We start from the raw sequence: 14,268 nt of genomic DNA, 5'->3' as shown, positions 1-14,268 counted from the left end.
CGTGACGCGTTTGACGAGTGGCTAATGGTCTCTCTCATAGTCATAATAAAAAGCTCATCAAACGCATAAGCAGTGTGTTGTCTCACCTCGACTGCTGCTCTGAGAGGGGGGAGGGCGGCCTAATTGGTCTCACGTTAGCTTTAGCGCAGGCTAATCACACGGAAACCATGCGCTTGTTTTGGATTAAACCCCACCTAGGGAAAACCTCCGGACGGACGAGAGACTTTTTCTTTTTCTTTTTCTCCTCTCCCTGTTCTCTTTGGCCTATTTAATGAAGGAAGATGAACGCCTCTCAGTTAAACCTCCCTGTCTCTCTCTCTCAGTGAACTCTGCTTCTCCGCATCTCTCTCTCTCTCTCTCTCTCTCTTTCTCTCTCTCTCTCTCTCTCTCTGTGGACCATTTGGGTCTGTTAGTGTCAGTCCGGTGTGCAACCTCAGTCCTCAAGAACCAAGAACCTGTTCTCCAGGTTGTTCCCCTCCAAAAGGGTGTTGAAGGTGTACACAGCGAGGGAGGATGGTGTCTAGTTCACTGACCGCCTCAAAGGACTAGTCAGACCAGAATAAAACTGCTAAATCTCCCAGTGATCGTCACAGTCACAAACCTAACAAGCCCCTCACTTGGTTGTGATTAAGAGAAGTATGTGAAGTCTTGAGTCATGTGATGAAGGGGGTTTTCTTGAGATGTGGCGTGTCTGTTGTAGACTCTGTTGTAGTGTGTGTGTCTTTGCCAAAGTGTCTCTGTACCAGCATGGCTAGCCCAGCGTTTTTTCTGGCACAAGTGTAGTTTTGGAGCAGGGCTGCTGGTTACCAGTGTGGTTCTGTAATCCATTAGCGCGTTTGGGTGCCGGCGCCGGTTTTAGCGGCTTGGTTTTCGCGGATAGCGCGGCATGATACCAGCGTGGCGTCACCTTGATGTTGTAATGAGGGTGTGTGAGCGTTTGTTGGCCAGCCGCGCCGTCGCGCTGAGATCAAAGAAGACCCTCGTCTCCAGAGTTCCTCCATGCTGGCCTTCAAACTGCACCACATGTCCCCTGAGAAGGCTTCCAAAAGACAGAAATACACAGCGAAAGGCTTAAGATACAGCTTACACACACACACACACACACACACATACACACACACACACACACGTGTTCAAACAGAGGTGCAATATTATTTTGTGTTCAGTGTTTACATTGCATTCATTAACCTGGAGGATGCTTTTATCCGAAAACAAATTGAAAGTGTGCAACACAAGCAACCCCCTAATGAAGGAAACTACAGCCTTGGTGCTTAAGGAGCCTGGCTCTTGGGCAGTAGCTACAGAATGAAAGATAAATGGAAGCATATATTCACACTAATAGATATGAAGCATGGGTGTGGAGACAGAATTTGGTAAGGTTGAAGGGAAAGAATAGCAAGCATGCCCACACACTTACATACTCACACACACACACACACACTTACACACACACACACACACAAACACTCAGCTTTCAAAAGGGCATAGAAACCTGATCCCCCCCCCCCTAAAGGTTCCCCAATGATAGACACACAACACACTGTTCTTTGAGATGGAAAAAGTCTAGCGATCCATGAAAACGCTCCCAAGCCACACCTCCTACCAGTCCCTAGCCATCCCACTCTTTTCTTCTCTCTCCCTCTCTCTCTCTCTCTCTCTCTCTCTCTCTCTCTCTCTCTCCCTCGCTCTCTCCCTCTCTCTCACTCTCTCCCTCTCCCTCTCTCTGTCTCTCTCTGTCTCTCTCTTTGAGGTTGTGTGGCTGAAGGCTTTGCTTGGCATTGCCATTTCTCTCTCTCCCTCTCTCTCTCTCTCACACTCTATCTCTCTCCCTCTCGCTCTCCCCCTCTCTCTCTCTCTCACTCTCTCTCTCTCTCCCTCTCTCTCTCACTCTCTCTCTCTCCCTCTCTCTGTCTCTCTCTCCCTCTCTCTTTGAGGTTGTGTGGCTGAAGGTTAGCAGGGCCTGAGATAAAAGGGCATTGCCTGCACCCAGCAGGGGAGCTCTTAGAGTCAGGTGCTCATCCCCACTACCTCTCTGAGCTTCCCCAGTGAAACAGCACCATGGTCTGGACCCGTGCTCCCCAACTGGGGCTAAGGCAACACCTGGTCAGCTCTCTCTCTCTCTCTCTCTCTCTTTCTCTCTCTCTCTCACACTCTCTCTCTCTCTCTCGCTCTCTCTATCGCTATCTTTCTCGTTCTCTCAATCTCTCATTCTATTTTTCAGTTTTTACCGAACTCACTTACTTCAGCACAGGCCAGGCTCCATAAAGAAGCATTGATTTTAGTATTTTTTGTGTTTGTGTGGATCTTTTTTACTACATTACTTGTTATTTCCTTCTTTCTTTTCCTCCTCTCTTTCTTTCTTCTTTTGTTTCTTTCATCCAGTCCTTAATATTTTCCTTTCTTTCCCTCCCGCGTTCCATTGCTCCTTGCCCTTTTTGGTTGTCTGCGGGGCTGATTCATTTCCCCCAGGGGGGTCTTTGAACACTTAGCCTAGCGTTAGCCACCCGCTGGCAGGCCCAGGACACCCCTTGAAAAGCGTTTGATCGAGTGACAGCCAGTCTTCTTCAGCTTACTTAGCTTAGCACTGCCCCATACCTCTCCCCCCTCACATACCCACAATCACTCACATCCCCACACACACTAACAACATGCGAAGATACCCTGATACTCCCCGTCCTCCGCCTTGGTCAGTGTTTTATTCCCAGGCCCCCGCTGACACAAAAGGCCCACATTTGGCAGTCATGATGTCTGCCGCGGTGGCGCTTGACCCACGAGGTGACAGCGGTGTGTGCGGATGTTTTATTACTGGAGAGGCTACTGAATGCCCTTATTTCCTCCTGGGTCAATTAAGTATCTTCATATATCTATCTTTCTATCTATCTATCTGTCTATTTATCTACCTACCTGAAATCAATCGGGTCCAGTCAAGCAAGGGTGAACTCATGTCATTAATCTTCTGAAGACTGTGGCACAAGTGCAGGATTATCACTGGAATAACGGCACCTATAGAGTAGTTTTGATGCTGATAGATAGATCAATAGATCGATCGATCACAAAACACACATAACTTGTAAAAAAAAAAACACAAACCCACAACATACACAGCCACTGTGGTAGGTAAAAAAACAGTTTTAACTCATTTATATTTATAAAAACTGCTACACCTACTAGATAAAATAATGAAATTGAATTTGAGAGATTGCTGTAGCTGTGCAAATTAAATGTAGAATGTGCATCGTACATTGCCACTACAAGGATAGGCCTACTCTTCCGGCACAGAGGCGAGTCATTATATATTGCTGTTGCGGTGGGCAGGAATGAGTTCCTTTGGCAGTCCTTATTACAGCAGCAGAGTTGAAGAAGCCTCCAGCTGAGAAACACTCTGCTCTCTGACCAGTAGGTCATGCAGGGGGATGGGGAGTGTTGTCCGTTATGTTGAGCAGTTTGTGAATCATCTTTCTTTTAACGTCCAACTGCAGGGGCTCCAGAGCAGTCCCCAGAACAGAGCTAGCCTTCTTCAGCTTGTTCAGGTTCTTAGTGTCACTGGCTCTGATGCTGCTCCCCCAACCGATGGCTGCAATAAAGCCCCAGTGTTTCCAGTCCAGTCTGTAGCTCTCTGTAGAACATCCACCTCTTCGCCCTGCATAGAAATGGTGTTCGGCTTACTCCTAATCCTTCTAAAATAACTCAACCATCTCCTTCGTCTTGGCCACATTAAAGAGGAAGTAGTTGTTTCCAGAGATGTGGCAATATATAATATAATATATATTTACCTCCAGACGTGTAGCAGTATGGAGACACAGTAGAGTTCTATTAAATCAATGGTGGTAACTCTCCATGGTGCTGACAAAATGGAAACTTCGTCTAACCCAGCGCTAAGGCTAATGCATCTCTCTCCATCTCTTTCTCTCTCTCTCTCTCTCTCTCCATCTCTCCCAGTGTCTACTTAACACAGTACTAACTTCAGTGCAAAGGCTAGACTCCATAAAGGATCATTGATTTTAGTATTTCGGTGTTCCGTACACATTAATTCAAAAGCATCAAAGCTGAGCTCCAGTGGAGGCCTCGAGCAGGAGTCTCACTGCTGCTGTCTGTTGGGCCTCTCAGCCTGAGGGCCTCAGAGGTCCCTGCCTCTAGGAGAGTCGCAGCGAGACAGGATCGTTCCAGCAGTGAAGACGTCTGTCCAACAGTGTGTGTTAATGTCCTGTCAATGTAGGATTAATACTCTCATTCCCTCCCTCCCGGACTCCCACCCTCTCCATTTCATATCCTCCCCCCCCACTCCCTCACTCCCTGGCCAATTAAGTCGCCATTCTGAATTATCTGAATTACGTGCCCCCCTGTCAGGCATTAAGGGAGATAATGGGTGATTTATTTGGATCATGATGCCCTCTTTACACCGCTCAGCCCCCACCCCACCCCATCCCACGCCCCGCCAAGCCTAAACCCCTCCCGGGTTAACAGGTGCAGCCGCAGCCTGTCGCCATCGCCCGTGGAAAGTTTGCAGCTGCCACCCAATCTGCCCTCAGGGGGGACATCATTACCCTCACACACACAAACACACACACACACACACACTCATCCTGCTGCCTCAGTACCCCCTCTTCCCCATCCACCCAACTGAGCCCCAGTATGCCAGGACACAGGTGTGAACCCACACTGAAGCCAGCCAGGCCCCTTTACATACACACTCTGAGCACCTAGCCGCTTGGCCATACCCCGTAGTTAAAACACCGCATTGACTGTGTGCTGTTCATTACATGCAGGTCTCCTGCAACAGAAGCTACTCCAAGTGCACATGCTATGGTCAATTGTTAATCCCATTGAAATTCCAGTGCCCCCACTGAGTATCAGTGTCATCTATCTTCGCTCTCGTTGTTTCCTATTAACTGCGTGTGGCGCTTCAGTGCATTAAGGTCCAGTGCAGCTCTGCGGTGTTGTCCTACAGCAGACCCCAAGCCTCCACGGACACACTCACGCTAAACAGCTGAAATCCGGTTAGCGCTGCCTCGTCATGCAAGGTTGTTTTAGAGCGCTGCTGCCATGAGATAAACACACACACACACACACACACACACAGACAGACACACGGGTCCCGGTGCAGGCAGGTCGTTAGTCACAGCGCGGGGTGACGGAGCACAACAGGATTGTCGTGACAACAGGAGGAGAGGCAGGGCCGGAGTCCAGAGGAGGGATGGGCGGGGTTGTTTTGGGAAATCAAGCCATCCTTCATCCTAGGACAGGCCAGAGGGCCAGAGAGAGAGAAAGAGGCTGAGAGATGAAAGTAAGTGTGTGAGAGAGAGAGAGAGAGAGAGAGAGAGAGAGAGGGAGGGAGGCTGAGAAGTGGAAAGCGTGTGTGAGAGAGAGAAAAACAGAGAGAGAGAGAAAGAAAGAGAGAGGAAGAAAGAGAACAATAAATCCACTTCCTCGTGAAGCATTTTTAAATGGCAGAGGAGGTAAACAAGGCACTCGCTCTCTGTGGTAGATCCCTAGGAATTCAGAGATTTGGAAGGCGCAGAGAGAAGAGCTGTGCGTGCATTCATGCGTGTACACACACAGGTGTGTATATGTGTATGCGTGTGTGTGTGTGTCAGCTTGTGTGTTTCTCTGTGTATTCATCAGCCCCTGAGGTACCGTATTAAGGTGTGCAGTTACAAAGAGCTCCTGTGTAATGAAGGAAATATAATCTCAGCTATGTGTGTGTGTGCGCGTGTGTGTATTCTACCAGGACAATGGAGTACGACTGACCCCAGAAGCAGAAAATGTGTGTGTGTGTGTGTGTGTGTGTGTGTGTGTGTGTGTGTGTGTAGTCTGAGTTATTTCTCCTGTGTAACTGCCTCAGCACCATCCCATAATAAAGCGTCTCCCTGACAGCCCCTGTGCTCATCCTAGGCTACAGGCTTGCTCCTCATTGTCATCAGCCCTTTATGATGTTCTTCCTATGCACGTTTATTTATTTACTTGGCACAATGCACTCTCACTGCTCACCGCAGAGGACAGTGTGTGTGTGTGTGTGTGTGTGTGTGTGTGTGTGTGTGTGTGTGTGTGTGTGTGTGTGTGTGTGTGTGTGTGTGTGTTTTGAAGGAGAGTGCAAACTGAGATGGAAAGAGAAAGACATGGACAGAGAGAGTGAGAGAGAGAGACAACGAGAGAAAGATAGCGAGAGAGAGACGGCTGAAGGCCAGACAGAGTGGGGGGCCTGAGCCGATTGCAGTGTAGCATTGTGGGATATGGTGATGGGATTGGGGGTGGGTGGTGCTAGTGGAGGGGTGAAAAATGAGACGCTAATAAAAGAATTTGGCAGGAGCTTAGTGCTCCCAGTGAGTGTGGCTCTGTGTGTGTGTTTGTGTGTGTGTGTGTGTGTGTGTGTATGTGTGTGTGTGTGTGTGTGTGTGTGTGTTTGTCTGTGTCTAAAAGCACACAGTGTTGCCCTTGGTGCCTCTCTCAAACACACACTCTGAAATATTCACACAGATTCTTATTACCTTAGATGTAATTTGCTCTGGCTATACTTCGCTCTCTCTCACACACACACTCATACACTCTCGCACACACACACTCACACACACACACACAAATACACACACGCATAATACAAATAAGGTTAAAATGAAAAAGCAAACAATAAAGTAGACCTCCTTGAGGGCCAGTTCTATGCCTCTGTAGACCTCAGGTGGTCTCCAGTGCAGCTAGTTGGCCGGCAGGTCACGTGTGCACAGAAGCGATAGATCAGCACCACAACGAGCTCTCTGGATTTATGTGCCTACGATGCAAAAAGTAGCATTAGCATAAATAGTAAATAATTGCTCCTGCACAGTGTGTATATGTGTGTGGATGTGAGTTTTGTGTGTGTGCGTGTGTGTGTGATTAAATACTTGTACATTGTGTACAAGTGTGTATGTGTGTGTTTGTGTGTGTGTGTGTGTGTGTGTGACATTCAAGCACTGTTTATGCTTCTCATTACTGCGTGATGAATCCCCAGACAGCGAATGAATGGTCTTTGTCAGCGTCACACGTCACCCCGATCGTCACGGCCTCCGTTGCACTCTCCTCAAGGTCACTTGCTCATCCTCATCCCAGGCAGGAGTAATCTATCCAAGACTTGGTTCCCCTCCACCAGTCACACAGAGTGGTGTCTGCATGGATTATTTATGCCTTCATATCCTCTCGGAAGGGACTGTGTGAGGGAGGAAAAGGCAGAGATAGGATGCAGACGAGACCTGGCTGTGTGTTTGTACTTGGGTGTGTGTGTGTGTGTTTGCACGTGTGAATGTGTATGTGTGTGTTACTGTTTTACAACACAGACATGACCTTGTGAGGATGCTTTCTCTCTCTATTTCTCTTTCTCACACACACACACACACACACACACACACACACACACACACACACACACACACACTGTTTAATTGCTTTGTGAAAAAAAGGTTTCAGTTCCCCACCTTGCCATCATATGTGTGTGTGTGTGTGTGTGTGTGTGTGTGTGTGTGTGTGTGTGTGTGTGTGTGTGTGTGTGTGTGTGTGTGTGTGTGTCTGAGGGACAGAGGGAGACTAAACTTTTGGTTTTACCACCACCTACTTTCAGCAAGAGCACACAGCATCCCTAAATGTCAAGCCTCCTCTCTCTTTCCTCCAGGGGCCCCAGCCCAGCCCACCTGTTTTCTCCACCCACTTCTGTTCTGAGGTCCCTCAGTCATTTCCCTTCTCCAGCTCTCCCAAGCAGCCCCCCCGGGCGGTGTCCACTGACCTGTGACATACACACACAAACACTTTAAAGTCCTCACACACACACACATATCCCCAGCACTTGAGTAGAGTTCAACCAGCCGTGACATGAGCCTGAGGTCCCACCTACACACCCACACACACACACACACACACACACACACACACACACACACACACACACACACACACACACACACACACACACACACACACACACACACCCACACACCCACACACCCACACACACTAACAAAGATGGACACAGATACCTGACACCTCACTAGAGCTAGCTGCCACTGCTACTGTCCTCTCAGTCATGTTAGTCTATCAGTTAGTTTGGGCAGCGAATCAGTCCTCACACACACACACACACACACACACACACACACACATATATGCGCATGAACACACTCTCAAACATACAAACACACAACCAAACACTCACTGTGTGTTATCGCTGAGGTAGTGTGGAAAACCTAATAAAACACACATACACACACACACACACTTACCCTCCAAAGTAGTTTCTCTGTCCTTCTGTGGCCCCTCTACACAGAGGCAGCCTCACAAGCACATAGTTGCAGGACTTGTTCTTTTTTTTTTCTTCTCTCATTCTTTTTCCTTCCACTCTGGGAGTTTCTGCAAGGCTCCGATTCTTGTCTTGTCATAAAGCCGTCCTGTCTCCCTCTCTCTCTCGCTCTCTTCTTCTTTTTTCTCGGTCGCCGCGGCAACAATGGAAGTTCACCGTGGTGTGGTGCTGCTCGTTTTTCACCGCACCTCGCTTGGCCTTTGGAGCTGTCACCGTGGCGACCATGATTAATGACGATAATAAGGTCACACACTGATCGTTTGTTTCCCCACGGAGACCCTGTTTGGTTGGAGCCCCTGACACGCCACTCACTTCTATTTGGGGTCCACCTACAGAGGCCTACTTTCTGTATTTCCGGTGCGTGTGTGTGTGCGTGTGTTTGTAAATGCAAACCAAATGCATCAAGGTGACAAGATGACTGTGGTTTGTGTGTATGAATAATCTGAATGAAATATCCTTCACAATGACAAACACAGTGTCTGTGTGTGTGTGTGTGTGTGTGTGTGTTTGTGTGTGTGTGGTTGGGTGTGTGTGTGTGTGTGTGTGTGTGTGTGTGTGTGTGTGTGTGTGTGTGTGTGTGTGTGTGTGTGTGTGTGTGTGTGTGTGTGTGTGTGTGTGTGTGTGTGTGTTGGTATGCATGTGTGTGCTGGTGTCTATTTTCCCAAGCTGGATAATGCAGTTTAACATCCTAACCGGTAGGATTATACAGCTCAAGTTCAAAACGCAGCACAACTTCAAAACAGGTGACATTGCCTGTGCAATTAATGCCGTGCATAAAACAGACGCCTTAAAAACAAACAAAGAAAAAATAAATAAATACATTGGTAAATAAGCCCAAATAAGCAGGGAGAGGCCTCCTCTATAAGTGAGCCCCCTTAATGAGGAGGAGGCAGGGGGAGCAGGGAGGATGAGAGTGCTCCAGATATCATCGATATCATAGCGGAGTGACAGTATGTGTGTGTGTGTGTGTGTATGTGAGAGAGAGAGAGAGCGAAAGAGAGACCATCGTATATATTATTGACATTTCATATGTTTTATTTTATGACTTGTTTTTACATAATTGAATGCTGTTCTGCCATGCCAGACTGCTGAGGCACGGAAGTGTGTGTGTGTGTGTGTGTGTGTGTGTGTGTGTGTGTGTGTGTGTGTGTGTGTGTGTGTGTGTGTGTGTGTGTGTGATGTAGGTGCATATGTTTATGCTTCCCATAGCTCAGTGATTGAAGCCTCACTTTACCTGAGAACTTTGAAAAATGTTATTTGCAGGACCGCAGCTGTGCCTCTTCCTCCTCTCCCATCCTCCCACCTCCCCCTCAGTCACCCCTTTCAGTCTTTCTTCCTCTCCTGCTCAAAAAGGTGGAGTTGTGTGCCCCCCCCCCCCCCCCCCTCCACACACACACACACACACACACACACACACACACACAAACACACCTCTTTTTTTCCCCTAGTCCTGGACCCATTTGACACACCATAAAAAAAAAGTAAAAAAAATAGCCGGCATGATCCGGAATGTGGTCTCTTCTGAGCCGAGATGAAAGCGTCACAAACAGAAAAATGCACAAGGCGCTTGGCTACATTGGATGCTGGGATGCCTCAGGAGGGCTTCAAAGCCCAGTGACATAAATTTATGATAGCGGAGCGGCACTTTTGCCAAAAGTGAGCCGTTGTTGTTTTCCTGGCCGGGACTCAGGCCATTCCCTTGATCAGGGCCCTGGAAAGAAACAGAAAAAAACTCATTCAACCAGCTGGTATCCCCAGCTCCCCTGAAAGACACATAAAGCTTTTATATAATTACATAGAGTGAGTGTGTGTGTGTGTGTGTGTGGGTGTGCTTATCACATCATCTTCCATTGTTGTTTTTTATATTATTTTGTACTTCTGTAGTTCTGTAAGTAAGTAAGTAAGTGATCAGAAAAATGACGCTCTTATCTTTAAAAGAAGAAGAATTAAAATAACGACTCTCTCGCTCTCTCTTTTTCTCTGTTTCTCTCACAGCTACCGAGGAGGAGTGTGTAAACTGCACGGAAGAGTGCCGTGTGCTGGGTCACTCCGACCGGTGCTGGATGCCCCAGTTCCCAGTGGGCGGTTCACAGGCGGAGGGTTCCGACTACCGCACCAATGTCTTTGTCCCCGCCGGCATGGAGTCCGTCGCCGTAGAGGCGGAGACCTACGAGACCATCAACCCCAACGGCAAGAAGACCTTCTGCACGTTCGGCAAGGAGCGGCGCGACCACACCATCCTGGTGGCCAACGTCAAGCCCTACCTGAAGGCCAAGCGTGCGCTCAGCCCACTCCTCCAGGAGGTGCCCTCGGCCTCCTGCAGCCCCACCAAGGGCTGCTGCATCACCTCCTCCCCGTCATCCGCAGCAGCGTACAAGGCCCCGGGTGACGGAGCAGAGGGCCTGCCCAGCACCAGCCACAACCACCACCACCAGCTGTGCGGAGGTGGAGGGGGTCCCGAGGGACAGTACCTGTCTCCCAGCAAACATGGACGCGAGCAGCAGGGTGCCGCCTCAGACCCGGTGGCCAAGGTGCTGGCCGAGGCGAGGTCCAGGATCAGCCAGGAGGTGGGCATGGAGGGAGGGGTTGGCGTCGGCATCAGTGTAGGGGTCGGGGGCGAGAGGGGCGGGCGGGACGGCGTGGATGCCGACCAGGTGGTGCGAGACATCGACAAACTGCTGCAGGACTGTCGCACCAACGAGTCCACGCCCATCAGGAAGTAAGGCTCACGTTTGGTCGCGGGGACGTTACGGAAGCCATTTTCGTTTCCTTAAGAAAATAAATAAATACAGAAAAGGCGAGGGTACTAATGGACTGATGGCAAAATGTGGGAGCAGAACGAGCCGAATTTGAATGAACAACGTCTAAAAAGAGACATGACTATTTTCCCCAGTTAAAGGACTCCACCAAAGGCGCCCACCGCACCCCCAGCCCCCGTCCCCCGTCCCCCCAGCAGAGGCTTTTAGGGGAGGAAAAAACCTTACATGTTTCGGAGGAGGAGAGAGGAAAAAAACAAAGAGAAAACACTTCAGGACTGGAGCAGGTTTTTTGTGACTGTTTGGACTCTCTTTGTTTGTCAGGAGCTGAGGGGGACATTCTCTGGACAGCACGCAGAGACGCCTCTGACTCCGACTCCGACGACTCCTTTCGTTGCAAGCTTTTTCTTCAAGTGCCCACCAGCTCAGAACTGTTCCTCTGCCGTGTGTCTGTGTGTGTGTGTGTGTGTGTGTGTGTGTGTGTGTGAGAGAGAGAGAGAGAGAGAGAGAGAGAGAGAGCGAGAGAGAGAGAGCGAAAAGACTGAGGATCTGGAAAACTCCATAAGAGACTGCTCGCCGTAGCTCATCATGGGGGGAGGAGACTCTGACCACTCCCCTTATGTAGACTGACAATCGCATCCAAGTGTGGAGGCGATCTGATTACACACATCAGGAGCTGTGCGGACCCAGAGACCGAAACACACACACCCAAACACATAAACACACACAAACACGCACACACACAAACACACACACACATTACTGTAAACTCACACTATCTTTTTCTGACTTTGTAATATCTGTGTTTGAAGTGCAAATGATATCTGGACACGGAAAACAGGCTGGGGCGGGACTTTGGGGTGGGGGGTGGGGGGGGGGGGGGGTTATGAGTTGGAGATATCTTCTGAGCAGTGGTGAAGGGGGGGGGGGGGGGGGGGCTGTTCAAACGAAATGTAACCATTTTTCAGCCATCATTTCTAGTCATGTGTGTATACTGTATTTTTCTCTGCCCTTCTCTGTGTGCAAAGCCTACATAACAGAACATTCCAGTCAGTCTTGAGTCTATCGTGTGAGGCATCATCATAACCATGAGCTACTTGTTCTTCACGCACCATGGCAGCGTATCTGTCCAACATTAACGGAAAGGCAATCACAATCCTGTATATTAGGGACATATTTCCTTGACTGTGAAAAGATATATCTATATATACATATAGATAAATATATATATATATGAACTTATACTGTATAGTGCCCAGATATTAACAAAATATTTATACATTTTGTAAAAAAAAAAAAAAAAAAAAGGAAAAAATCTAAAGGAAAAAGAAAACCCAGCACACACGTACAAAAACAGGAAGATGACACTTTGGAGCAGAGGTGTGTTGTGGGATTTGCAGTTAATTGGTAAGCTATTTATTTAAGAAACTGCTGTGGACACTGCTGCCGCCTTCATAACAGAAAAAAAGGATTTAAAAACAACAAAAAAGGAAATGTCCCTTCACATGATCACTTATACACTATATCATTCAATGTGTAAAATGTGTCCCATTCAATGTGTTTACATCCAAATATGACATATTTTTTATTGATTTTACTGCAATTTCTGTGCATATGAGCCAAATTGTTACGTGTACAAGAGCTATATTGTGTATTTTATTAAATTAATATATAGTTGTGTTGCAATATACATGGGCTTATATTGTACTTGGCAACTGTTGCCTTAGCTGTCATCAAACTCTGTGAGTTTACTTTGGGGTGTGTCTATCCAATCCTTTTCTATCCTTCCTGTCCTTGCTTTAACCTACTCTGAGCTGTCTCTTTTCTAAAGCCTGCTCACACCAACACCAAATCTCACCTAGCCAGCAGATTTATACCGGAAGAATCACAACACCACGAGATTAACTGAAAAACCACTCGCTACAGTTTATTGGTCTTGAGCACCTTCACACCACAAAACAGGGCAGCTATATTTTTAGACGATTTCTAGACCTCTTGAATTCTGAATCTGTCTGTCTGTCTGTCTTTCTCTCCCCCTCTCTCTCTCTCTGCTCTGTGCTTAGCTGTGTCTGTTGTCATTTCTGTCTCGAATACCTGCCACTTGTAAAGTAACATTAATGACCTGCCTTACTTGCTCTTAGGAGAAGTGTCATTGTGACTGTAGAGCTTTTGACTTTGGAGAGACAGTGAGGAGGATGTTTCAGAAGAATGTGCTCTTTCCTTTTTTTGTACATAAGGACCAAAAGAGAGAGAAAGACAAAAAAAATGGGTTCCTCTTGAGCAGTTCTGTGTATCTCATCTGTATTTGTTCTTCGTCGCCGCGCACCACTTGAGTTGAGAATTTGACATGCGAGATGGTGAGTGTTTGAATGTCGACGCGCTCTCTTTTCAAGATCTGCTGAGTGTTTGCGCTAGTCCCCACACACATACCGCAGACACACACACACACACACAAACCGCAGTCTACCCTACCCAGTCTTGTTGATGCCGAAGCAGTCTAAGCAGAATTCAAATAATCCATCTCAAAAGAGCCTAGCTTTGATTGGAAAACCACCTTGCGCATTCACCTTCAAGCTTTTTTTGTTGTCAAAATGTCAAATGCTGTATGTTTTGGTAATCAGAACAAAATAGTTTTCTCACTCCCAAAATATGAGACAGACAGAGAGAAAGAGCATGTTTGAGTGCCTGTGTGCTCATGTGTATGCAGAAGGCACTTTCCTTACACTTAAAAGGAAAAGAGTGAAGAACAATGTCCAAGGTGGCCATAAGATTTGTCTTGATAGTTCAATCAGTCTGCATTCTGACGTGTCCCTGTGTAACCTCCGCATCACGTATCACACTCACAGTCATCCAGTGGTTAAACACACGTCTGCACAACCAGCTACCGAATGAATCATCAATCAAAAGAAAGAATTTAATAAATATATCCACTCATTTTGTTCAGAAATGTCATTTCGCAAAACATGAATAACAGTGATAAAAAAGAAAAAACTCACATTTTGGCTCAGAGCTGATAAGAGAAATGCCTGTGATTATTTATTTATTTGTTTATTTATCTCCCCCTGTTTTCCCCAGGAGCATCTTTTTTTGTTTATTTGTTTGTTTTTATTTTTTTTTATTTTGAGCACACAGAGATGCCTCTCCCTTTGTCCTTGTCTTGCAGTCGTGCAGTGTGTGTTTATCAATACGCCACCA

General features: G+C 47.5%; 1 protein-coding gene across 1 annotated transcript in view; it reads left to right on the top strand.

Annotated features, from left to right (window-relative positions):
- Window positions 1-11,040, top strand: part of pcdh17 (protocadherin 17) — a gene marked incomplete at both ends in the record, with an annotated part of 65,359 nt that extends 54,319 nt beyond the window's left edge. Inside the window, one exon of the mRNA XM_080833789.1 lies at window positions 10,313-11,040. Coding sequence (XP_080689915.1) covers window positions 10,313-11,040 — 728 coding nt within the window. The remainder of the gene's footprint in view (window positions 1-10,312) is intronic.
- Window positions 11,041-14,268: the final 3,228 nt, after the last annotated feature.

This window comes from Sprattus sprattus (assembly GCF_963457725.1).
Source record: "Sprattus sprattus genome assembly, chromosome: 3".
Classification (NCBI taxonomy): Eukaryota; Metazoa; Chordata; class Actinopteri; order Clupeiformes; family Clupeidae; genus Sprattus; species Sprattus sprattus.
This window is presented reverse-complemented; position numbering and strand designations above follow the sequence as displayed.